The following is a 27,773-nucleotide window of genomic DNA, read 5'->3' as shown; positions in this document are numbered from 1 at the left end:
TCCGATAGTGTTCAGAAGAATATTAAAGTCCTTTTTCAGAATCTCAGATTTCTGCTTTGCCAGATCGTTGGCTCCAACGATCTGGCAAGTCTCAATATCTGGCTGATCAGCGGTTAGAGAGAGGACTTTGCGAGTTAAATCAGACACAGTGTCACCAGGAAAAGAAATCACTCTGGTTTTCTTGGGATTGCAAATGTGACTGATTCCATTTACTGCCTCATCTCCAACATTAAGCACTTTTGGCATAGCTTTCGTCTTCCTGGTGGTCGCTTTGTCCTTTAGAGCTTTGGGGGGTGGATGTGTTGGTCTTGCCTCATTGTTGATGTTTGAAGGTGAGGTTTCACTCAGAGGCTCAGGCTGGAGTGCAGAAAATCTGTTTTTCAGTGGGATTCCCACAGTGTCAGAATGTTTTGAGGTTTGGGCTGGTCACTCTGTCCTTGGGAGCGGAGTCGGTGGAATCGTTTTGGTAGCAGCTGCTTGTTTGTTTTTCTCTGGTGGAGCAGGTGTTGAAGTTCAGGGTGGGTTTCGGCTCAGAGTCGGCCACGCTGATTTGTCCAGGCGAGGGGTTCTCCCTGTCAGTCGTCTCATCGGATCTGCAGTGTGAGACTTTTGCTTCGGCTTGGGACCCAGAGTGTTCCAGGGTGGGCTGCTTGATTTAAGGGGTACGACCTCTCTGTTGAGTTAAGGAAGAGTTGTCTCATTTCCACAGTTAGCGTTGATCTTCATTTCTATAGACTGAAGTTCTTGTATAACACTGCTACGGTCGGAGGATTTGTCCTGGTTCAACTTGGAGATGAAGAAAAGTGAGGTAAAAATAAAAGTAAGAAGATCCCCCAATTCTTTAGGTTTGAAGTAATCCAGTTATGATGTCAAAAATGTAAATATAACTATAAAAACTGTCACTTTAACAATAACTCAGGCAAAGTTATCAGTAAGGACGAGAGAGAGCAGGATAAACTGTTCCTCCTTCAGCTGCCAGTGTTCTTATTATGTGGTCAAGGATTCCTGTAATAAAGGAACTTCACACTAAGAGTTGTTTACTTCTCACCGTCAGAAACAGAGATTTGGAAGGGTTTTATTTCAAAATGGTTGTATTTACAGTACAGACCAAAAGTTTGGACACAGCTGTGTGTCCAAACTTTTGATCTGTACTGTACCTCTTCACACCTTGAATGAATTTCACTCTATAGCAGCATATTAATTGGATCCATTTGTCTTGTAAAATGAATTATCAGCCCACCAGTTTCAATTCCTGAATAGGAAAGATATAGCATCATTACATAGGCATGACACAGATATATCAGATTATTTTATGTTAATTGAACAAGCAGTTTAAAATGCCCAGCATGATTGGGCTGAAGTCAAACAGTGTGATGGTGATACTGGCATGAACATCATATTAGATTTCTTAGCAGCTTGTGATTGTAATTCTTAGTGCAATCAGTCACCAAGAATTCACCTGTTTCTCTGCAGCCTTTAGCATGAGTTATGTAAAACAATCAGACAAAACAAGCTGTGTCTTTCTTCTTCAGCTTTAGATGACTTTATGGTGTCCTCTCAATTCTGAAGAGTTTATTTCAACAGATTTTGTTTCTCAAACCTTCACAAGGGTTACATTCAAAAACCACAGCAACCAACATTATCAGTTGTTTTTAAACAGAATCAAGCAAAGATCTGATGAGGCCACAACATGATTTAGTAGAAGGTAAACATTAAAATGTTTCAATCTTTGCAAAGAGGAGGAGCAAGCAAAAACATTTTCTAGAGAAACAATAAATAAAGTTGTAACAAAAAATTCAACCAAAACACAACTCTACATGCAATAAATAGAAAGGGAGTTCCTCCCTCTTCTCAAATAATAAAAATAAAATGTAAAAACACTTTAAATGTGGAGAGCTGTTTCTTTAAATGTAGCAGTCTATGGTGGAGGTTATTAAAGGCTGAGTAAAATTTGATGAAGATACTGTGTTAAAAAGTATAGAAGGCCTTTAAGCTGCCTAATGAATATTTGACAAATTAAACCAATTAAAAACAATAAAATAAACATGTATATTGCTAAATTGAACCTTATTTTTCTGAAACAAACCTTATCTAGGACTGTTTCACTAAACCGTTCTCTTCTACTTTCTGTGTTTTGTATAAAAAGCTATTTGCTGGGCTCTTCAACGAACTCGACTTGAAGAAAAATATACTTGTCATGTAACACTCATCTGTTTACTTCTAATGTGCAACAAGGGGCAGCTGTCTCTCTCCGTTCACTGAAAGTTAAGTTGAGTCTTGGCTTTCTTGACTCCGTTCATGTGAACGTTTGTTTCTTTGGAGCTGCAGCCATCACTGTCCTCGCCTTCATTGTTGGTGCACCAGCTGGGTTTCAGAGGAGTCAGCTCAGGTGCTATGACATCACCGTCCTACAGGTAAGAAAGAAATGTTTGTTATGAGATTTGCAAGAATGCAAAATATGAGATTTGCAAGAATGCAAAATATGAGATTTGCAAGAATGCAAAACATGAGATTTGCAAGAATGCGGCAGTATCAGTAGAAAGTTGTATAGTTTTACCTTTAATAAATTAAATGCAAATTTTAACTATTTTTACTATACCACCATCAGATTCTTATGTGTTTTGGGTCATATAGAGCTTTCAGGGTGTGCAGCACGCATCCATCCATAAATATTTCAACACATGTATTTGAGAGTGCAGTTACAAAAGAATTGGACAAATCTGCCGAAGCACTTTGTTTGATCTTTCATGGTGTCTGAAGTCTGAACAAGGAAGCTAAATAGTATCTGATGGGGAAACGTGAAACAACATAACAGAAGATAGAGTTTGTTCCATTTCCAAAAACCAAACTGAGTCTGGAAAATTGTAAAAGATTGATAAATGCCTGCGGCTTCATGAACAGATGAACACAACAGAGACTGATTGTATAACTATAACATGTTCATCTTTATGAGGGTTTTTGTCGTCGTTACATTGTATGTTTAATGACTAAATCAAAGCATAATATCCTAAGCTGGGTCAACAACAAGTGCAAGTTGTGAATTGTTTTCATTTGTTTATTTTTACAGTTTCTTTCTAGAAAGTTGCTAAAAAAGTAACACTTTAGGCATGTCGTGCAAATCTTCATAAACAGTCTGACATAATGCATATTAAGGTTTATTTATTATTTGAACTATTAAAATATGCCTCTGACACTATCCATACATATTGGTTAGTGTTCTGTTAGTGCAGGGCCTTAGAAAAGGAGAGAAATCTGCTTTTTAATGTTATGACATAGACATAACATTAAATTGTTAAATATCTGACCAACTGTTTATGCCATGCAGTCTGCAGAAATACCTGAGGCTTTGAGAAGTTCCTGTTCATGCACCACTGAACAAAGTGCTTCTTGGCAGCCTCCAGGTTCTTCTCATCTGTCTTCTTGCAGTACACCCTGATCAGTTGTTCAGCAAATCGCTCTGGGAGAAGTTTAGACACCTAAAAGGAATAACGGCACCACATAAATCTTTATTTTAGTAATAAATTCAAGATGGAAACAGAGAGAGAAAAATTTTAGACATTTAACTCAAAGGTGTCCAACTGCTGTTTCACATAACACCAGTTATAAAGTCCCTCCACTGGCTACTTGTAGCTCAAAGAATAGACTTTAAAATACTGTTGTTAGTTTATAAATCACTGAATGGTTTAGCACCACAATACATTAAAGATTTGCTGCTGTTGTATCAACCTTCCAGACCTCTCAGGTCTTCTGGTTCTGGTCTGCTCTGCATCCCCAGAACCAGAACCAAACGAGGAGAAGCAGCATTTAGCATCTATGCACCACAAATCTGGAACAAACTTCCAGAAAACTGTAAAACAGATGAAACACTGACTTTCTTTAAATCTCAACTAAAAACCCACTTGTTTAGAGTTTTATTTGAAACGTAATCAAATGCAAGTTTATTGACGGAGTCTGACTTGATGTTGTGTTTTATTGTTGATTCTATGTTGCATTGTGTTTTTGTGTTTGATTTGATGCAAAGCACTTTGAAATGCCTTGCTGCTGAAATGTGCTATACAAATAAAGTTTTGATTGATTGATTGATTGATTGATTGATTGATTGGGAGAGTAATGTAATAAAGCTTTCAGATCGATTCCTCGTCCAACACGGCTAAATCAAACGGCTAATCTTGTTAGCAAGCAGAAAGGTTCTACAGAACCCTGATAATGAAAGAGGAACAGTGGATTCGGTTTTACATTAAATTCTTACCTGGTTTTTATTGATTTTTATGGCTTTTGTTGGGTCATCCTTGCAGTAAAAACGCACGTTATTGATGGGGTTCTTTTCCTTCATCCCATAGTCCATCGTGATAACCTACAAGGACAGGCAATATTTCATAAAATAAAACACAGACAGAAAAGCTCAAGTGTTTCCCCCCCCAAATTTTTTATTTTGTTTTAAAACTCACGCTGACAACAAAGTCCTCTGGCTGAAGATCAACATCATGAGAGCCACTGTGGGGGATGGACTGAGCCAATTCTGCCTCCCAAATGTGAATATTTTCCTTAAAATGAGAAAATAATTGGTAAAGTGGGCAGACATTTCCATTCAAACATCATTAAGATGAAACACATAAACTACTGCAGTCAATCTGAGTTTTTAAAAATGATTTTTCACCACAAAGGCCTTATTTTAATTGAATCCAAAATCTGGGAAAAACATTTCAATTTCTGCTCTTTTTAGTTTATTTTCCAGTTTCCAGAATATAACCTAATGCAGCCTGACTGTGTGTAATTTGAAAATATTCAAACAATTCAGGTTATTCAACCCTCCGATAAACTAAATTTACAAAACAGCTGCTCAATTACAAACAAACCTGAGTGACGGTCAAGGCTTTGTCCGGCTGGGTTGACAGACACTTATTACAGTTGGCGGCAGATGATTTTTGTTCAGTATCAATATGCAATTCTGCAAGCTTCTGATTGGGCGAGTTCAGGATCTGTTCAAACGTATAGAAACATTATCAGAGAGAACAAAAGAAGAAAACAAAGTTACTTCAACTCAAGAAACTTGTCTAATTCATTGAGAAAGCTTGAAGTCAAATTTAGCATTTTATTTGTGTACCCAGATCTCAGAGTCTGACGCTATTACACAACTGGAGAGCTACTTCCAGGTGCACAAAGGAATAGAAAAAAAAAATGCATGCGTCACTTTAAGTAGTGAATGCAAACGTCTGGTTTTAACTGGGTGTGTACAATATCATAATCACAGGTATTGGAACCAATACTTAGTAGGATATTATATTCCAAGTGCCAAAATATACATGCCAATAATGCATGTGGTCTGCTGGATGGATTTTCACTCCCTTCGATTGAAATGTTCATTTTTAGTGACTGAGATGTTAAAGTTCACAAACAGTAGTTGGGAAACTGTGATGAAGGAAAATAAAAAACAGTCATGAAAACCTGGATTAATAAAGATTGATATCTTCATTACATTATTCAACAACACTATTATTACTACATGTTTCACCATATTGTGCTGTCTTAAAATCAACCCATGACTTATCCCAATATGCGGATTTATTACCTCCCCAGCCTTCATTTACGAAGAGGGCTCATTCAGTTACAATTGTTGACTAAAAATGTAATTCCATGTAAATTTACAGTCTTTGCTGCCGACCTGTCAGCTTTGTGCTTGAGCCACCTGTGTCCTCAATAGCTGTGGACAGAGTGAAAATATTTCCCTGATAGCCTTCAAATGTGGATGTGGATCTGGCTTTTAAAAAAAAGCTTCAGTGATCCTGTGAAACTTTGATTTAGTTCAACGTATCAGGAACTTTGCAGGAAAAAACTGTTGCATGAGCTAAGAAGAAATCCACAGAAACTTGTCTCTTACTTGAAAAAGAAAAGAGTAATAACTAACATTGTCCTCTATTCACGACCATACCACTTTTGTGCTGATAGGCTCTTCTGTGCCCAGATGATAGACTTTCCTAGTGTGGAACATGTAGATTGCCCACCTCCTGTTTTAAAACCCATCCTGAATGTTAAAGACCATATTCCACGTTTTTCTAACCTGTTAATTAAAAGTGAACAAAAAAATAAAAGGACACCTTGTCTCTTGTGCAGATGTACTTCCTCTCCATCCACTTCACAGACCCTTGCAAATTATTATGTGACAAGGCGGCTGATAGTCAAAGTTGTTCTGGATGCCCAGATGATTAGCAGTCCCTAAAGGTCGCCGAAGAAGCAAAACAATGGCTTATTTCATGCAACAGGAACATAATTTAATTACAGGTTGATAGTAATCAAGGTGTGTGATTTGAGTCATCAAATCATAAAAATCCCCCACCTTGAAACATAGTCATTTATCCACATCGATGCTGCATGTTCCTCTTATGTTAACTAATCTCCTTAGAGGACACTTTTCTTTGGAAAACGACGCTGTGCGACCACTATTTTATACTTTGCTATCATTAGTGATAATATTAAACCATGATTTATGGTTCAGGTGTGATCCTGCAAAATATCCATCCTCTTAAACAAACAGGGTGATAATCCACATCAATCCTAACATCTGTGGTGTACCTTTACTGTAAACATATCCTAGAAACTTTCCACCCCAGGGATGGTGGTTGGGTTTTAATGCTACTGCAATGAATTACCATATTCTCCCATTTAGAATTCAACTTTATGTTGGAGAAAATACAAAAAAATAGACAGGACATTTTCTCTATTTAAATGTGTAGCCATATGGTGTTTCTGCTGTAGTTTAATATGTTATGGTTGGTTCTTATGTCTGGATAAGCTACTGCTGAAGTGTTGATCACATGACTGTGCATGACTTAAGAATTGGTGATGTTCAAAGCAACTTTGTTAGATAACGTGAGTCAAGTACAAGAAACGTCACCTGTGTGATTTTTTCAACTTGAGGGGTTGCTGCATGTTTTATTATCTTTAAAAGTAAAAGACAATTTATAATCTTACTTTTATAGCTATGAATTTAAAAATCCTAAAACATTTTGAGTTTATTTTTGAAAAAAAAAAAAAAAAAAAAAAAGCTATCAGATTGCTTTTATCTTTTTTGCAATTTTCATTTAAAAAAGCAAAAGCAAACGTTTTGGACACCATTGGATATAGGTTTATAGAGATTAAAATCTTTTTTTAGACTTTGCAAACTCTAGATATTTGCAATGGCACAGCCAAGGAATAGTGATACAAAGTGTCTTCTTCAACATGTTGGTGCCTTCTCTCCTCGGCCTGAGCTTCTTTTGGTCCTGCGATCTGCTCCTTGATGAACAGGTCCTCTCCTCGACAGAGCTGCTCAGCTGATATTACAGTTTGTCCCAACAGGCTATTGATAAATTCTTCTTTTAGGGAGGCAGCCTAGGTGAAAACACAAGACTCTGCTACCAATGGTGGGGCGGTTGTCTCATGTCATTTTAGGAGGCAGTCTGAGCCATAAAATGATTAAATGGAACAAGTTTCAACAGAAGGAGCTCAATGATGTAACAACTGACATTAACAGCTTACACATTTTGTGCAGAAGTCGTTCAGCATGTCTTTATCAGTCTGGCTATTGGAAATGTATTTACCATTTGTAGAGACTCCTCAATAAAGTCTTCTCCAAACTTTAGATCTCAGCCATAAATTGCAACTTTGGAATTGGCATAAATTCAACCTGGTTTGCAGAAGTCAACAGAGATGGACTTCTTGGCATGAAACTTTGACTTTCTACATGTATTAAAACATTTTATATTGTAAAAGTATTAAAACATTTATATTTGCGTAAACTGGCTTCCACACAGTGGTCCAAGCCTTCTTCTAACCAAGCTACTTTTCAAAACCATCAAGCCATCTAGCTTTTGGAAAAGCTTCCTAATGGAGAATAACTAAAAAGGACAGATATAAATGGAAGTTAAGATCTTTGTTTCTTGTTTAATGTGGTGGAAAATTAATCTGGACAATTAATGAAACTAATGCTCATGTCTTTATTTTAATGAAGTGAAAATAATTCGAGTTACTTAGCGACAAGAGCAGTCACTTGATTTGTAGCTGAACTAGGACAGTGAGACTTTCTTTTTGACATCTCCTTAGTTGCCAAAATGTTTTGGCAACTAAGGAGATAATCCAAATATTTCAGCTGTAATTATGTGACTCATAATTGCAGTTTAAATTAGCTTCAACCAAACAGGGAACACTATGTTTTGTCAAGACAAGAAAAACCAGACCATGCCTGAAAAAAAAAAAAAAAAGTCTTACCTTCCATTTAATTCCTGGACGTGCTTTGGGTATAAACATGCCATCGAACATAGTTGCCAAAATGTTTGGCAACTAAGGAGATAATCCAAATATTTCAGCTGTAATTATGTGACTCATAATTACAGCTGAAATTAGCTTCAACCAAACAGGGAACACTATGTTTTGTCAAGACAAGAAAAACCAGACCATGCCTGAAAAAAAAAAAAAAAAAGTCTTACCTTCCATTTAATTCCTGGACGTGCTTTGGGTATAAACATGCCATCGAACATATGGGAAAAAGGTCCATGTCCTGAAAGGGGAATAACACAACAATACTGGGTTTACAGGCTCTTTCAGAGGCGAGTAGCAAGATCTTAAAAGGATTAGAGTGGTGTTGAAACAGATCATCAGCAACTCCACTTCTGTTCTTACACCCAGAAACTGAAGCCAAAGAATTGGGAAACATCTGAGATGAAACCTGTAAGTTCAGTGATAAGTATGTGCTTAAAATACATTACAACAAAGTTTAAAGACAAACTAATCCCTGAATGGATTGGTTTTTATCAACTGACCCAACAACAGTTGATGCTGTGGCGCAAAAGGCTTTTAAAAAGAGAAGTAAAGCCTCTTCCTTTCCTCATTACAAAGGGACAAGATCCAAAGCTAGTGGTAGCAAAACAAAGTCCCTAAAAGTTCAGAGCTGCTGGTCTCCTAGTCTGCAGACATCTGCCCAGAGCAGCACTGACCAGTCGAGGTCATGGCAGAGTCCAGCGATCTGCACGCAAAGAATGTCCCTGTGAGAGATGAGGAGTTCTGGCTGCTTCTCGTTGAGAGCTTGAACAAGTCGTCCAGCCAAGTGCCCAACCCTGTAACAAGCCAAAAACACAACAAAGTGTCACGAGAGAGACACAACTCTTTTATTACTTGACCTGCTTGACATAACTGGCCAAGTGGAAACAAACATTTCCATTTTAAAATACAGCGTGTTTGTCAAGTCTCCACACCCTGTCATTTTGTTCCACATAGCAACGTTTTTATGTGACAGGCTCACATTTCCACTTTGCGTGCATTATAAAGTGGAAATAAAAGAACAGGTAGGTTTTAAATCTGTCCTTTATTGCCACAGTGGGGAAATTCAGGTGTCACAAGAGCAACTTATGGTCAAGCATTCATATTCACATTGAAGGTTTTATAAAATCTATAATTATATACATGTGTGTGTTTATAAGAAATGATTTACAAGAACTGAAAAAACTGTGCAAACAACTGGGATGTGCATATGACTGCTGCTTTAATAATTTATAGATTTTCTTTTTAGGAGCAGTGATTGTTATAATGTAATACAAGTCCTGGGAGGAACAATCTGTATGTTTGAAAATTATTGAAAATTGCTGTTGTGAGACAGTACATACAGTCTGAATGAGCGTTTTTTTTTGTTTGTTTTTTTCCCCCCAGTATTTAGGGGAATATAAATCACTAAATGTGCAAAGCAAGGAGAGGTGTAGCTGTAACTGCTGTAAAAGGTACAGCTACAAATGAATGCGACTCACGGTTTCTTAATACAAATGCATGCATCAGAATTATGATTTCTGATGCGTAAATATATTTGAAATTATATTTTCTTTTCACAACAAACAATAATGCATTTTGTTTGGTTTTATCAACTACAAACCCAATAAATAAAATAAACTAAAGGCTTGTGGTCGCAACTTGACAAAATGTGACAAGCTTTCCTTCGTAATGATAATAATTCAGCAAGGCACTGTGAGCATTTCCCTCCCAAATCCATTACCTAAAGTTAATTAAGAGCAACTAGGTGTGACATGTAGACACACTTACCCAATGCTGTGTTCAAAGCGGTTGTGGGAGGCCCCAGGAAAAAGCGTGACACGTCCCTCAAAGCTGCTTGATGTTTCGAAGTCGTTGAAACTGAGGCGTGTCGATGATCTTAATGAAGTGGGTGCAGCTCCACGTGGGCCATGGATGGATCGTTGAAGACCTGACAACCAGGTCGGAAAAAAGATATTAGAACAGGATCAAATTCTACTCTCACGATCCAACAGCATCACAAAGGGGTCAAAACAAAACACAGGAGACTCTTCTTTTCCCTTTGTGCTGTCTGTGTAGATGCCCTTGGACCACAGTCTGCTTAATGTTATCTGAACAGCCTTGACGGTCTGCCTTAGCGGGAAAATGTTTGCACCTTGCTGGGCTCCAGCTTCAACCTGCACAGTTTCCTGAGTTGTGCAGAATCCGTAGACAGTCACCGAGACACCTGAAGTGAACAATCAGAAGATTTTCCTTTTAAACCTCTTCATGAGCTACAGATTCAATGTAGAAGCAGAAAAGGAAGTAGTAGTCACGTTTCCTTTAATCCCACGATGTCATGTTGTTTGGTGGAAGATGTAAAATACTTACTTTATACCAATCTTTTCAGGTCCTCATCCTTAAGGTACCTCAGTCCACACCTGTAAATCCTCTCAGCTGAATCCCACATCAGGAACCAAAAGCGCAAAGTCAGTGGAACATGTACAACCACACATCCATGTCGTATGTTTGCGTTGCTAACAAGCATTATATTCTTGTGACTAACTAAAAGTAAAAGCGAACCTCTGAACTTATCCTTCCACTCTTCAAGTCCTTCTCTTTGCAGGTATTGACGGGTTTCCTCGACTCCCCCACCGCATGAAGCCGGGTCCGGAGGCGAGCCTCGGACCACTGACACTCTCTTCTCCGGGGTTTTGAACTCCCTCATCGAGCTAGCAGCTGGCCCCATGGGTCGCTTTCGACTGTCCATGTCGCTCACACTAACAGAGCGTTTAGTTGGTTGTCTGAATAAAGACAGGAATAATTTAATAATAATTCTACGCTGTCTGAGACACAACTGATTCGGCACTGAAAGCAGTGAAAGAAGCTGAAAAATACCCGGGTTTTGTCGTTTCAACCGAGCAGCTAAGCTAGTTCAAAACACAGGCGACTTCCCAATTATTTATTTCAAAATAAAAGCCCACTTCACCCGTGGACAACCACAGCAGTGAAGCGACACAAAACCAAAATAGTTACCATTATTCGTTTATCTTAATGAGTTTTATAGTAAGCATGCTCAGGTTATCTTGAGCTACTAGCTGTTATAGCATGCAGGAGGACACAACTATACTAACTCTGCTGTGTTCTTCTAGCTACTACTCTCTACATAGCTGATTAAAGTTATTAAAGTTAAGTTTAAAGTTTTAAGTTGTTAAAATTTACAATTAAATCCTCTGTTAAATTGTTTTCTCTTTATGTTTAGATTAGTCTCACCACTTAACAGCTGAGCATCTTCTACCAATAAAGTTATGTTCTCTATTGTATTTGACAATAGCCTCTTTCAGATGACACTCCAGATAAAGTAGCCGGAAATTTTACTCAAGTAAACGTAAAAAGTATAACTACATGTAGAAGTAATTTCTTTAAAAACAACAAAAAAAATTCATGCAAATGTAACTAACTAAATCTAAACATTACCCACCTCTGGTTTATTTATTTTTTATTTTGCTCTTGAAGCACTGTAAAGAATTACCATAAAAATTTAGTAAAGTATTATTTTAAAAAAATAATCTTTCCTTGGAGGCTTGTTTTTATTTTAATTTGGAAGTTGAACACTTCACTTCCGGTGAGACATGAGAACCTTTTGACAGTTTATTTTGACGTATCCCAATTTGGATCACGCAGCGGGGCTGGGGAAAGTGTGTCGGTGAGCAAATGTAGCATTTAGAAATGTGACTATTTTAAGTCGCATCAATAATTTTTAGTCTCCTCTCCTTCCATAAAAAAACAGGAACAGATCCTCATCCAGCGCTGTATCGGTGGTATGGTATCAACAACAATATGTGTGAAGAACAAAGAAATGAATGCATCTAACGTAGCCTACTATGCATGACTTTAATGCAACGATCAAGACGCAATAAAAACCACCCATTTTGCGTTTTGTTTACAAGAGACTTTGGGGAGTTAGCAGTAAAAGCAGAAGTTTGTGTGTCATTCTTTAGAATGACTCGATTATTGTCTACTTTCATTTTATTGACGGGTAGACGTCCACATTTCCAGGTGTCATTGAATGTACCAAAAAATAATAATATAAAAAAAACACTGTCGCGGTTGCGGACTTTTATTGGCTCATTGATTTACAGATTAATTCATTAATGTATTGGTTTAGTTGACAGCAGTGGGGTCATGATGACAACAATGAAAGCTAAGCAAGTTATAGCAGTACGGAAATGAGTCGATCGCCCTGCAGACAAACAATACAAGAGACGGATTGTTTTATAGGATCCATCCCTAATCTAAAAACGAAAGCTTCACCCGCTGTACACACGCTGATTTACAAAGTTTTCAGTGCATTAAATTACCTCACTTGTCACCCAGATAGTTTATAAATAAAAGTTTCCTTCTAAATAAGACGTATCAAAACTGTATATCTTTACTAGTTTAATGACAGCTTATCCCTTTGAAAAAGTACTTATTTCAACATTAATTATATTTCCTAGTATTTTTAGTTAAGCTGTTTTGTCGTTGTGAGCGTGTTAGGCCGTGTTTGTTTTAACGTCTGTTGATTGATATTTTGTTGAAACTGCAACTGTGAGTCCAAACAGGTTCAGAAAATGAAAAACCATGGAGCTAATCATAAATAGGAAGGTTCTTTATTAAATTATAAAATTTGATGGGAAATGATAAAAGCATTTCGCAAAATTCCATCAAAATATTTCAAATTTCTGAATTCTGTCTGCGAATATATTTCACATTTCAATGTGTTTCAGAAATGACCACAAGATGGCACTGTAGCTCCGGTCTTGGATTGAATTTGCCTTCCTGTACAATCCTAAAATGAGTTCTGTAAATAATTTTATTCACTTTGCTTTGTCTTGCCAGCTACTTATTGTCGAGCCTGCACTTGTCTGGTCTGTTACTAAAAAGCAAAAACAAAACACATTAATCTATAAGCAATGATAGAATGTTAAAACAGATATGAAATGTTTACCACCAAACAAGAAGCTTTACTCACAAATGACGAAAGACAAATCTAAATGTGCACATGAAACAGAAATACTTTTTATAAAATGTCTACTTACAAGTCCAAAACACACTACTACAAAAGATGCAGACAATCAAATCCTGTTTTTCACAAGCCCAGGTTTTATTCACTGACGTAATCTTAATTTTTAACCATATGCATCTTTTGGACCGACTCCCAACATGTTAGTCTGAAACCCAGCTTTTATGTCTTGAAACATTTCCCTGTAAATTACATTTTTAGATGTTTTTATGTATTTTAAGATAGCACGTATATAAGTGTGTCATATGTTCATGATACTGCAAAAGTCTCTTAAGAGCAGAGCCTCTTAAAGTAGCCCATAAACCAGTAACATTTTTCACCCTTGTTCGTTCATTGGTATCCACACGTGAAGCACCAAAGCAGAAAGCCTCTTAGCCTACAAGACTTACTTTGCTAAGTATTTGTAATTACTGCAGATATTTGCAATAGTTCAACATTTTTATAATCATTGGTCCACTTAGTGAGGTTGTCATCCAGATCAGGTTCAGTGCTTAAAAACTTCAGCCGTTCTTTTCTAAGTGTCGAAGGAGAAGGCTAGAATTACACTGTCAAAACAGGATAACAACTATTTACAGTGATTAATTACAAAAAGAAATGAAAATTAAATTATATAAAATACAACAACAAAAAAAGAATGAAGTAATTAGTAATCAGCAACATTTTGTGGCCGTATGAGCAAAACTGTAACACGGGAAACCAAATGCTGTTTTACCTAGGATCCCTAACTTCAGTTCCTTTATATAAAACTTCATTCAGCAGCTATTGTCAAAGGATTTTAGCTGTCTGTTATAAAAGTGAATATTCTGCTAATGTATACATCTTTTCATAAAGACGAAACTGGCAGTGCATAACAATAAGAAATAATAATTTGATTTTAATCATCTAAACATTACATTTTAAGCTGGTTTACTGAGCAGATTTATTTTACCGGTCAGCAAGGAGCCTGAATGTCTGGCACTAGATTCCTGTTGATATATTTTATTGCTTCCCTGCACCGCAGGGGTTGCAGTTTTATCACTGCCTAACACCCAAACACACCAGCTAGAACTACAAATCATAGAACAAATTACTGCCACCGGTGTGTTTCACAAAAAGAAATGCACAAAGCTAAATGCTTTTTGTATCCTGGCATGGAAAGTCTGCGTGCTTTATGGCCTATATATAAGATGATTAAATTGAAACCATTTTAATACACTGTAAAATATTGCAGACACCCCAAAGGGCCTTATGAGAATATTTTCAACAAAAGAGAAAACAAAAGAGGAAAAATATATCCATCGTCGTAAATGGCTAACTGCTTACTTTTTTCCAAGCAGTTTATTTTACATTTGATTTGTTTTTTCTCTTTAAACAAAATGACCAAAAATGTCAGCAACCTGTACTCACTGTTTTTCCTTTAGAGAAACTATTTTCGCTCAAAGAAAAGCCATAATGAAGCCAGTCTGTTGAGCAGAACCAGTTTTCTAGTTCACAAGAACTGAAAAGTAAATAGTAAAAGGTAAGTGGGAAGTTTAATGTTTTATTGTACTGTTCCTTTAATTATGTTATGCTATGACTTATTATAACGAGCTTGATGCACATGTTTTTGAATGGCACAAGTTCTTGTTCAAATTTGTGCTTTTTTTGCTTTCTCACCAGAAAAAAACACGAAAGTCTGACAACGTATTGATTCAAATAATTTATTAACTGCTGCAGAACAAGTATAAAATAGGTCAACACAAGGAATATCCTTATTTTTTTATATAAAGCACATCTTTATGCACAGATAACCTTAAACGTCCACTGCAGCACAAGTGTGGTTACAGCAAAAAACAAAACAAAACAAAAAAACAAAAAAAACAATCTGTAACTCATTAATCTGTTCAGGTACAAATGAGCAAATTGCACACAGTCAACACTGTGAGGAATAAATACAAGTGTTAAAGGAAGCAGAACTACTTTTACTGCTTAATTCATCTTCTTATTTAGTATTTCAACACAAAATAAAATGTAAATTGCCCTTAATGCACTTCAGAGTAGCTGAAAATTTGGCTCTTGTCACAAATGAATCTCTAATCCTTCCCGTCAAAACATATCTCATGAGCAGAATTGCACAAGAAGAAATATTAGATGAAAACCTGGTGAAACCTGGCTGTAATAAGGCAAAGGTTTCCACCAAAACAACAAAGGGGCCTTAAATCTGCTTAATAAAATATCCTGATATGCCAGAATCATTTAATTTCATATAAGGCTCATAAAGTAAAAACCAATTTTGTGCATAAATATTATGCAAGAGTCAGTTTATTTAGTATTTGTATCTGAAATAAAAAAAAAAGCTAATTAGATCAATTGCAAATACTGTCATGTAAATATGTTGAGTTGTTGACATCGCAAAGAGTCACTGTAAACAAATATCTGAACTATGCACGTAAAGATAACTTGTGTTTATGAAAAACTTTTAAAAACTACCATTTGTTGGTCCTCACATTTCTAGTTCACATGCATTGTGTACAGTAGGTGATGTTTCACTGTGCAGACGATATCAAAGTGAGCAGATCTGATCTCAGAGGTGGATGCTGGTCGACCCCCTTGGTCATGTGCTTGTCGGTGCAAATACGATCACAAATGGTGCTTCACATTCCCAGTTAATGTCAACAATTGCAGTGATCCAGAGATCAGGATCCTTCCCTCTTCTCAACACAACAGGTACTGGTTACCACAGCATCACAGATCCATTAATTTATTATTTCTGTCCTTTTTTGTTTCCTTTAACCTCGTCTGCCTCGTCCTCCTCAGAGCCGCCGCCACTGTGCCGCCGCCCCTGGGAGAAAATCCTGGGTTGTGACTGAGTGCTGAGGTCCAGCAGATCAAAGGAGTCAGAGGAGAAGAGGCTGTCTTCACTGATCACACTGGAGGGGCGGCTGCGTCGGCCCTCGGCGTCCCCCGAGGACGGCAGGAGCTGCTGGAGGACCTCGGGGAACATTGCAGGTGCCAAACAGTCAGATGAATTGGGATTGTCAGGAAGATCCAGACTGCGGGAGAACTTGCCGTTACGTTTCAGAATACCTTTCCGTCTCCTTACTGCCTCTGTTCGCATGTTGGGACTCTCTTCTGCAGCCGAGAAAGTCTTGTGAGAACCTGACTGACCTGCATCGCTCTCTTTTCCTCTTTCTCCAGAACAATTTCGATCAGGGGCTAAGTTATAACCCGAGCCCCGACTCTTTAGTATTCCTTTCTTTGGCATCTTAGAAGAAGGCTGACTGAATGTAGGCGGGTGAGGAAGGGTTTTAGACAGGACTTCGACACGCGTGTGAACAAGTGTTTGTGTCCGATGCGGGTGAGGGAGAGTGTTGCACATTTGGGAGGAAGAGTTTTCCTTTGGAGAGTTGTGAAAGACTGAATCTAAACTCCTCTGATGCTTCAGTATGCCTTTAGGTTTTCGTCTTTCTGGCGTGGAAGTGGCCAATGGAGCAGGAGACACAGCTGCTGAACCAATATCAGTGCAGGCTCCCATGTCAGTCTGTGGAATTACATTCTCCTTGCGTGACTTTCTGAGGTTCGAAGCTCCTTCACGGATCCTTGCTCCTCCTCCACAGTCATTTTTAAAAGGTAAACTGAAATAAAACGAGTTTGATGTCAGCTGAGGATGACAGGAGGAGTCCAAAGTCCTGCTTCCAGGGTCAGATGTCATTTCGCCAGCTTTGCCGACTTGATTCTGCCAGTCGATGTAGCGGGCCAGCAAGGGGGAAGGGCATTCTTGGTGCGGAGAGGTGGGGCAGTCGCATACACTCTCATCGTAGCCCCAGTTTACCCACCAGTGGTGGGCTACATCCTCTATGGTGGCCCTCTCATCTGCATGTACCGTCAGCAGCCAGTCAATGAGGGCACAGGCGTCTGGGAGGAACAAATCAACAGCTATTTGAAGAGGCTTAACACAAAGCAATCACACCTGATACACCTTAAAGACGTTTTATTGGCGGTGAACGTTGTATCGATTTACCTGATGGCGGATTGGGTCTGCAGTAGCGGCCTTGGCTGATCTGCTCAGTCAGTTTTTTGTGATTGGCCCCATCAAAAGGCATACTGCTGTAAACTAACGCATACAACAGCACCCCGAGAGCCCAGCAGTCCACCTGACACACAACAAGAGTAAAATAATGTCTTCTATTAAAACAGTGAGCTTTAGGAAACTTTAACACTGTGAGAAATATCAATGCAGAGAAATATTTTTTGCATTGATCTTCGTAAAGAGTTTGTTTGTGAGTTCACATTTCTTATTATCCATTTGGAGTGATAATGGATTATTATCACTCCAAATGGTGTCAGAATGCACCTGTTATATGTCAGAATGGGTGCATTCTGACAAATAAAATTGTACACACACCTTTATTCAAACCAAAGACTGCTGGGATTTTTATCATAAAAAGCAGGCTAACAGCAGCAAAACGCAGACAAAACACAGAATGCAGAACAGATATAAAGTAATGATACAATGAATTTATTCACGTAAACTTAAGCTATGCTTAAGCAGGAAATCCGGTAGAACAACAAAAGCTGAAGTATTTCCATACCAGGAGTAAGAAAAGGAAATAACACAACAGGAAGAAAGACAAGGGAAAACTGGGAAGTATTACTACACAGAGAGGATATTGACCGATTCATTGTCTGCGAAATATCTGAAAAATGATATAACCACATATCTGGAAGAATAAGCGTAAACACAATATACACATTATATTCACATATAATTACAAATCAGAAAGAAAACAGGCAGAAATAAGGCTGTGTGATATCAGGAAGATATGTAATTTGATATGTGATTTGCTGCCATAAGAAGTAGTGATGGGAAAACTATTTCTAAAAGCATTTTTTTATATACTTTAGAGCATTTAGAAACCCCAAAGTTCAAACAATAATTTTATCTATCCTACAGAAATTACATTCCCAGTAACTGGTGTTTCAGGCCACGATGCTGACTGGCCCACCTCTGGTCCGGTGTACGGCAGACCCTTGACTATCTCTGGAGCAGCATAGAGAGGACTTCCACAGTAGGTCTGCAGCAGGGAGCCCGTCTGGAAATTATTGGAAAGGCCAAAATCGGCCAGCTGCAGAGAGAGGACGGAAAACAAAACAACATAAACAATAAACACAATAACATTACAAAAACGCAAACTTTCTGCTTGAGTGCACTCATTGCCAAACATTCGAGTTACCACTCACATCCTGGAATCTGGATTCCTTTTCAGTGACTATTCTCTGCGAATGTAGAGTCGTGTACTGAAAGCACAACAACTCACAGCTATTTTAGATGGTCCAAAAATAGCTCTGCGAAGATTTTTGTCAGTTAATGTGCGAGCAGGGAAAGAGAAGAGCCAAAAACATCAGCTTGGCTGCTTGCACGCTTACGTAACGGAACAACCACTCATCCAGGCTGCGAGGAGACATAACCACACACCCGGTGCCCCGACTCTATCTGAAGAGATTATTAACATGCACACCAGCCCACTATCACAAGCTCTGGTGTTAAAAATACATGGCAACATTTTTTCCATCACACAAAGCCCCACAACAACAGAGACCTAAATACAGAAGGTGACATTGTGTATACAGCATAGCTCTGTGGCCTTTATTTATTTATACAGTGGCAATAACAGTGTGTGTTTGAGATGCATGATCATAACGTTCCTTCTCTTGTTCCAACAAGACATCTCAGATGGCTTTACGTGATGATCAAGTTTATTCACCGATGCAAGGAAACTTTAGAAAGACCAAAGAAACCAGCTTAACTCCAAAATGAAAATATTAGAGGTGAAGATCTGCAAAATATGAAAAACTAAGCAGCATATCAAAACTTTGAACCATCTGTTCTTTACTTTTTTGTCTGCAGTAACACATACATTAAAGTGCTATTGACTGCACATTGAGGTCAATGTGAGGTTTAATGTGCTCTGTCAACATACTGTCAAATTCAGTAAATTAGAATATTTGTCCTGATGACTCTAGCTTGTCAGATTAAAAACACCTTTTGATAAATAAATAACGACATTACGCAGGTATTAATTTTTTAAAACCATACTTCTGTTTTTTAGTGGTCTGACGTAATATTTTAATCTTAAATGTCGTGTTTTTGTTAGCTGTTAGCAGAAAATCATCATGATTAAAAGAAACACAGATGTTATAACACAAATCTTTGACTAATTCATTTATGTAATATGTTTCATTTGGTGATAGGCTTATTAAAATTAACAAACCTTTTAATAATATTCTAATTTACTAATTTATTGAATAAACTCATAATTTATTCAAAAATTATGGGTTTTAAGCTAATCTTTGATGAGCTTAAAACAGGTTGGCTAAATCGTTCAGAAATGTTATTTGCTCTGCAAGGTGTTCTTCTTTAAGGACTATTTTACACAGTGAAAGTGATCAATTGTCATCATAATTTGCTAACTTTCCTAAAGTATTCACTGCAGTCAGACACAGCAATGCACACAAGAGTCTAAACTGACCCAGACTCAAAGTTATTTAAAACATGACATTTTCTTACTCATGCCATTAAGCATTTTTCTATTGTGCAGACATAAGACAAACACATGAGTGTTGGTCATTTCCTGCAGCACAGGCTGTGAGAGGTCAGTGTGGCGAGCTTGTTTAGCTTAGGTAAGTAATGAATGAAGAACTGCTGGGAAGTCTGCACATACTGCTTTTTTAAAACATTTTTTTAACTGTCTGCCCAGATTGCTGCTGGATTCTTTGCGTTCCCCTTTGGCCATGAACAGCTCCCATATAAGGCCAGTAACGTCCAGGCAAGGCAAGAAAACATCCCCTGGGTAACTTTATAAGACTCCGCACAATGTTTATTGGGGTTCGGTGTGGATAGTATAAAAATAACATTGTCATTACTGAGGGGATAAAGTCTTTACATGTATGATCAGAATGTTCACCTTTTTTCTATCTTTTGATAGAAAGCAATACATATTACTCTATTAGTAAAAAACTGTTTTCATGCAAAAATTTACCTTTTCATTGGGGGGGGTTATCAAAATTATTTTAAATAAAAGTTAGTTTTGAATATAATGTGTTGATGCTGAACGAATATTAAACAGCATTAAATCAGATCAGAAAGCTGATCTGACTTAATGCTGTTTTTCAAATATGATTAGCTGGATTTGCTCAGCCTTACCTTCACATTTAAATCTTGATCTAAAAGGATGTTCTCCAGCTTGAGGTCTCGATGCACGACACCATTCTGCAAGAGAGCAGAGACAGAACACGAGAACGTTGAGACAGGTTATCAGGCAGAGAAACATTTAGTTTGGGCATTTTTTTTTTTTTAAATCTGGCGATGACTCAATCTCCTGACTGGTGCTAACAAGTCAGGAGACATGTGGAGTCTGGAAAATCGGAGGCGAAAAAAACTAAACTTTCAGCTCCTTTTGGAGGAAAGTTTGCTGAAGGATTGAGTGTTTCCATAGATACTGAGTTGGCGGTGATTCACAGGAAAAGACAAGGCCTCAATAGATATGTATGACCACCCAGGAAGTCGAGTGACGCAAAGAAACTCAGAGACTCCGTTCTTTCATTAATTTCATCCTCTTTGGTGCACTTTTGTGCAGGAAATGACCCATGTCTCCCATGTGTTTTCTGCACATAGTCAAAGTCTTTATGCAAGTTTATTACTATAAATATTATTGTTCTCGTGAACATGCAAAAACAAAACCAGTATATTTGATCAATCGGTTTATCCTTATTTTCATCATGGCTCATTTTATGGAACAGAAAACTCTGGAAGTGCTGAAAATACCTCTGTGTGACCTGCATACTTCTGCAGCACATTCAATTATTCATTCATGCCAGAACATTTGTTTCTATTTTAAGAATGTACTTAGGAGCAGCAGGACAGCAAATTCCCTCCTCCCTGCAAACTGTAGGAGCTGGATGTTAATTTGAATTTAATATGTTGAGTTTGTGAAAAATCGACAAGTAACAAAACGCATTTGTTACTTCCAGCTCAGCTGACTGTCAGGGACCGCTTCTCTCTAGCTGCTGCTGTGTATTAACTGGATTTAGGCATTTCCCTGGTAATTCCTGCTTTTTGGCAAAGCTGCTAATTTAATGTTGACATCAACAGCAGAAAAGAAGGATTTGGTTCTTCGCCAATTCATAAAGGAGGTTGGTGAAAATGTAAATATGTGACTGCGAACAGCAATCAGAGCCTAATGTGCTCCAAAACCAGAGAGATCTGAAACTAAAGTCAGGTTTCAGCACAGTATTATGATTAGGATTTAGTGGATTTAGCATTACAGTATTTACTAACGCTCAGCTGAGTACTCGGCACGCGCGATCATGTGTTGCCCCAGTTTGTCCTCAGTTTCTGTGGCACATTGGAGGAGCATATGCGTGTCTGACCTTGTGGCAGTAGTGGACGGCTGAAGCAATCTGCCTGAAGATGCTTCTGGCTTCTGTTTCCGGCAGTCGCTTCCTCTCCTGTATGTAGTCGTACAGCTCCCCTCTGCTGGCGTACTCCATCACTATCACAATCTTATCCCGGCTCTCGAAAACTGTCAACACAGCACGCAAGAAAGGTTTTACAGGCAGGGTTTCCACACATTTTTTATGATCTAATTCTAGACTTTTCAAGACTTGAATTAGGGGAGTTCTCAAACCCAAATTTATTTATTTTTTTTTTTTTTTACAGTAAATTTCTATATTTACTGAGTTTACTGTAGATATTTTTGCTGAAGTGCAGGCAACCAAACAAACACAAACACTTTAGTTAGATGGATGGACATTTTTTTTTAAATAAATTTTCATGGGCTTGTTTAAAAACAGGGATTAAACTCCTCTTTTTTCACTCCGATGATATGTGCAGTCAAATATTAATGAAATTTAATTTCAACTATAGATAATAGATGTAAAATGCTCAGAAAAAAATTTATTTACTGTGCTATTTGTCATGGTACTCAGCTCTGCAGAGTTCTAAATGTAAAAATTTTAAGAACTGTCTACATCTACCTGGGTCAATTTTCGAGTGCATTTTGTGCATTATGGAAAATTATGAAGAAATTATGTCTGCCAGATAAAGTCAATAAAGTCACACAGTAATAAGTATAGATGCGATTTAAGTTGTAATGGGAAAAAAAATAAATGTTTTTTTAAATGCACAGTCCAGGAAGCCATCTAAATCACTAGATCAATCTCAGTTGGATGGAGTCATTGTTGTTTTTGTCTTCAAGAACAATGAAGACAAAATATTTATGTGAACTGAGTGAACATAATCTCACTTATGTGACTCGAATAAGTGATATTTATGCCTCCCACTACTAATGCAACACGGTCTTACCCTCATGGAAGCGAATGATGTTGGCGTGTCGGAGTGAGGAGGTGATCTCAATCTCTCTCTGGATGTGGATCCGGTCCAGATCGTCGGTGATGCGTTCTTTTCGGATCGACTTGATTGCCACCTGGGAATGAAACATACAACTGAGTATTAAAAAAAAATTTCAAACTGAATTTAATCTCTGGAAAGTTTGTTTTGAAGGTACCTCGTGGGAAACTGGGTGATACGGTTTATTTTTCCTTTAACTTCTAAAAATCTGTGTTTTTGGACAAGCTTACATGCATCCTAGAAGCACACCCACACACACTCTCTTGCACAAATAAAATCTGTGGGTATTAGAGGTGATTATGTTGGTTTTAGAGACTGCTGTCCAGGGAAGTGAGCACACTCAGAAGCAGAAGGTTGACAGCTGTGGAGTTAACACTCCTCTTCTTTAATCCCAGACACATGCTGTACCCCAATACAGGCCCCCCAACCTCTTAAATCCACACATACAGGAGCACCACAAGAGATCTCCCCCAACATGAGCCACTAAACCGCTCTGGATAGAGGAACTCTTAGAGAAATAGCACGAAGGAGAGGAGCGAAGAGCGGACGTCAGAATTTAACTTTAGATTAATACACACCACAGGATGTGCACAAGCAGAGTTGACATGTAAACACACAGACGATGTTGCTGCTTAAATATCACAGCGGCCCCCTGAGCGTCCCCATGGTTGAACTAGACTGCTTCTTCCCAAGGTCACTCCCGTAGCATTCTCAGCTGCTGGAAAAATGTCTACGGGACACAGGAAGACACAATTCACACGCTCCGTTAGCTGCAGTCGTGCAAGGCGAACACAAGCCACTGAATTCCTGCGACTGGCCTGACCTTCCATAATTGATGAGGAAGCTACGTAATGAAGGGAAATTGCTGCTTTTGGGAATGCTTTGCACTTTCGACGGTCAAACTGGAGACATTTAGAGACATTTTCCCCACATTAACTGAGACTTTGTGCTGAAGTAAAATCTCCATTGCTGGGCTGCAGTCTGCAGTCCATATGCTGAGCAGTAATCAGCCGAATGGCACTTGTCCAGTGTTGGCTAGCTAGTGATTTGCTGACCTGAATAGCCAGAGCAACAAGGGAATAGTGTGACAAGTGGAATTCATTAGTAGAACTCCTTTATTTCACCATTTAAATGCAATAGACAAAGTTTAAATTTTGTGAAATCAATCACACTTACTTCAGATATAATTTGTTACCTGTAAAGCAATGTGGGTTTTTTTTATGCATTTGTTTTCCTAAATGTAAATCAATATTTAATTAAGATAGAGGCTATTCTTCCAAAAACAAGTTTCCACTGAGACATATTTTTGGAGGGGTTTGTTCCACAGTGTGGAAAACACTACAGGAAGATCTGTCAACATTAAAACACATGGAAGTGATTTGAGAAGAGAATCAGGGCAAATTGGGATGGCACCTGAATACTGCAGAATCTACACTGACACAAGTCAAACGTTACTCGTCCAATGTCATCAACACAGATACACACACAAGTCAGGATTACCGGTTTTCTTGTGTCTATAAAAACTTTATATTTTTGTGAAATCCAGCAGTCAAAATCAATACTTCGTCACCCAGGTGTGTTTTATTGTCAGAGTATATCTAGTAGGAAATTATACAAAACAAATGGATGGATAAAATGAGATGCTGAATCAAATTTTGCAAAAAGAACAAACGGAAAGGAAAGAGCAGGACAAATTATAGAGCAAAAACAAGTTGTGTTTTGCTGTCAGCATTAGCCTAGCATTAGCCGCCGAACATTTGCATAAAGAGGGCATTGCTCACCCTTCTGACAAGTTTCAATAGGGGAAGAATGAGAATGTGTGCACTTGTATGAGCTCACTCTGCTGTGTGCAGATATCAGAAGCACCGCTGCGCCTCATTGTTCTTCCAAATAATGAGCTGAGTGACAAATTCTGAGATTGCTTCACAAATGCAGGAAACATAAGCTGCAACTTGCATGAGTCACTAAGACCTGATCAGAGTTGTGCTTCCAGTGAGAGCAAAAGCGGTAGAAATCCAGAGGCTATTTCGGGGTGAGAGTAACGAGTTTACAGCTCCATCCTCCCTTCTCTCTTCTTCAGGAGGCTGAAAAATTGACATGGTTTTCTGAGTGATTGTGTGTCAAGTCATTATTTTGAAGTCTAAGATTTCCTGACATGGACATAAATGGAGAGGCACACATATGCATCCCAAGAGTCACTAAAGCATCTGTGAAAGATTTAACTGTGGGATTAGACGGGATGGTAGCCAAACAGACCCTGGACCTCAGTGCTCGGCTAAACACAGAGCCTTAAGCTGTTCCTTTCATAGCCAACAATTACAAACTGTGCTATGTGCTGCTTACAGGGATCTGGACCAAGACAGGCACACTGTAGTAATTTGACGTTAAAGGAAATAGGTCTTCATCATCTCATTCAGGATGGAAGCAGAGGATTTGGCTTTGGGATTCTATTAAAATATACCGAGGTGTTCACATGGAGAAAGCAAAAAACGCAATAAGTGGTAAATGTCTTTTTTGCCATGTTTTTCTTTTGCCATTTGAAAACCTGAAGAAGTTGGATTTGCAGTTTGTTCCAAGTCATGTAGGGAAAGTCAGACATTGGAAAAGAGTTGGTGGGAAGATCACAGCATTAAAATCAGGACTATTCTGGAAGTGACCTTTATAAGTCTTGGTAAAATACATGCAGTCGTGGGTGCAGTGTTTTTATAAATTTGCAGGATCACTCGGGTGCTGAACACAATGCACTTTTCACGTTTCTCTTCATTTTAAAAAAAAAAGTAAAGCATGTATAATTTTCCTTTTTCATCAAAAAATTATGAGCATTTTTCTGTTGGTCATTTTCATCAAAATACATTTGTGTCCATTGTTCTAACATGTCGGAACATAAAACAATTATAAACAATTTTTCCAAGCCTCTGTTTGGTGTAAAGACAATGGTCTTGCAAGATAATGCAAAACAGAACTGTTGTTTTTCTTTTAAAATATTGCATTACAACTTAGGACCTATAAACATCTGATACAATTATGGAATAAAGCACATCAGACACATATATAATTAGTCAAATCTAAATCTGAATCTTTCTTTTTCTTTTTTTTTTTTTTTTTAAATTAGTTTTGTTCTAATCCAGTGACATTTCTGGCACGTTGGTAATTCTGATCCCAAATCTAAAACCATTGTCTCATCTTCAATTTACTGTAAAACTCTCCTCTACCTTCTCTTCCTCCTCTGCCCTTTTTACTGAACCCCTTAGCCTTGTTTCCAAAAATAATGTCCGTTTTGTTTCAAAGAATCCTTGGTATGCGCTGGCTAATGGCACAAGGAATTCTGCATTTTCCCCATGTCCTAACAAACCCTCTCACCCTGCTCACACACACACACACACTATAGAGCTGCTCTTCATGCCTTGTTTTCTCCCATTCCAATTAGATGCTTACCGTCAGAGGTGAAGCATCAAGCACAAATTCCAAGCTCTAATTTTCCAAAAGCTTCCCACTACTGGCATGTGTTTGTTTTCCAAAACAGAGGGTAGAGGTAAAAGCACTTTGCCTCTTGGTGGTCAGATTGCAGCAGAAATCCACTACTAAAACAAGTAATCTGCCCACTGTCAGAATCTGCAGTTCTGAAGTAAAACAGACAATATCTGTCACTGCATAAGATGGGTTTTTGCTGGTTTCCAGTGAAGTGGGTCAAACCACTGTTGGAGGCTGATTGTGGGGTTCTTACCCCAAGCACTGAGTGAGTCAGAGCAAAGGCATTTCAGCCTGGCAGAACAGGAAGCAACTATTCAGCATCAATAATTAAGAACCACACCAAGCAGATATAGACACAGGGACCACAAAGAGTCACCTAAGCCCCCCACCAAAGGGGGGGAGAGAGGACTACAAATTTAATGACACACACCCCTGGTAGTCTACATGAATTTAGTAGACAACAGAACAACATCTGATTATATGTATTTCTGTTTTGTCCTTCATCTGGCCTCCCTTTTGTATGTTCATCCCTCTCTCCTGGCATCATCTGGAACCTGGTGCTTAAAAACATGAACTCAGAAACTATTTGGTTGTTTGAACAATGTGATTCAACAGAGATTTGTATTTAATTTCTTTGTCCTTCCTTAAAAAACCCCCAAAAGAACAACAACGACAACAACAACAACAACAACAACAACAACAACAACAACAACAACAACAAACTTTCTAAAGACGCCCCTGCAACATTTCAAAAACTGGTTGCTTCACTGCAACATTTTAGAGACTATTTCGTGTATAAAATATAAATCCTACAACTGTTACATTACTCACGGTTCTCATGCTGGTTCTCTCCACCGCTTTTTTGACTTTGCCGTATGTGCCTTTTCCCAGCGTCTCCATCACCTCATAGCGGTGCTTCAGGTTGTGTTTATGCTGGTGCTTCTTCACTTCCACCGGCGCTGCCGCCGCGCCCAGGTCCGCCTTCCTTTGCCTCCTGTCTGCGCTGTCCGTCCCCCGGAGCTGCTCGTCGTGGTGATGCTGCTGGTGGTGGTGGTGGTGGCCGTTGGACGCCGAGTCCTGCAGGCAGCCGAGCTCGGAGAGGTGGCTGGGGTTCATCGCGCCTCTGCTATGCGACTCACGTCTGCCCATCCTCCCCTGGGCACGGAGCGCAGCTGTCAGGAGCTTTCACCGGATCCCCAAATTGTACAGAGTTTGTTGCGAAAGCTGGCGCAGGGAGGCTTAGAGTTGCCCATATAGAGAGTTATAGGAGCAAGAACGAAGTCGCAGCGCAGATAAACACGCTAACAAAGATCGCAGTCATCCTGACAGCTACCGTTATATCTGTTTCTCTCTCTGCTTAAGAGCTCAGCAACAGGGAACCACATGGTCCAGAAAGATGGGTGGAGCCTCCTTATTCCAACATCCCGGGACGTCACGCCCATCAGGAATCATTTTGGCTTTTCGAGGACTCATTCTTGACTGTGCAGCACACGAGAAGGGAAATATGTCCGGAATGTGCTGCCCTGCCGGTCAGATTGAACCCACTTCCCCCCCACATCACTCAGCCGTGTTTCCTGATGTTTTACCAGTCAGAGAAAGTAAGCCTTACTCATTTTTCCT

General features: G+C 38.6%; 1 protein-coding gene and 1 pseudogene across 1 annotated transcript; both read right to left on the bottom strand.

Annotated features, from left to right (window-relative positions):
* Positions 1-1,516: 1,516 nt before the first annotated feature.
* On the bottom strand, positions 1,517-11,020 carry LOC122828710 (annotated as a pseudogene).
* Positions 11,021-14,980: 3,960 nt separating this feature from the next.
* LOC122838284 (NUAK family SNF1-like kinase 1) lies at positions 14,981-27,529 on the bottom strand. Its single transcript, XM_044128817.1, has 7 exons — positions 26,985-27,529; positions 22,638-22,758; positions 21,704-21,855; positions 20,478-20,543; positions 18,280-18,399; positions 17,295-17,427; positions 14,981-17,188 (listed from the first exon to the last, which is right to left on the bottom strand). The coding sequence occupies exons 1-7, from the start codon at positions 27,300-27,302 to the stop codon at positions 16,038-16,040; spliced, it is 2,061 nt and encodes a 686-aa protein (XP_043984752.1). The 5' UTR covers positions 27,303-27,529; the 3' UTR covers positions 14,981-16,037.
* Positions 27,530-27,773: the final 244 nt, after the last annotated feature.

Source organism: Gambusia affinis, linkage group LG01 (genome assembly GCF_019740435.1).
Source record: "Gambusia affinis linkage group LG01, SWU_Gaff_1.0, whole genome shotgun sequence".
NCBI lineage: Eukaryota > Metazoa > Chordata > Actinopteri > Cyprinodontiformes > Poeciliidae > Gambusia > Gambusia affinis.
The sequence above is the reverse complement of the archived record's forward strand: the minus strand, read 5'-3'. Positions and strand labels throughout refer to the sequence as shown.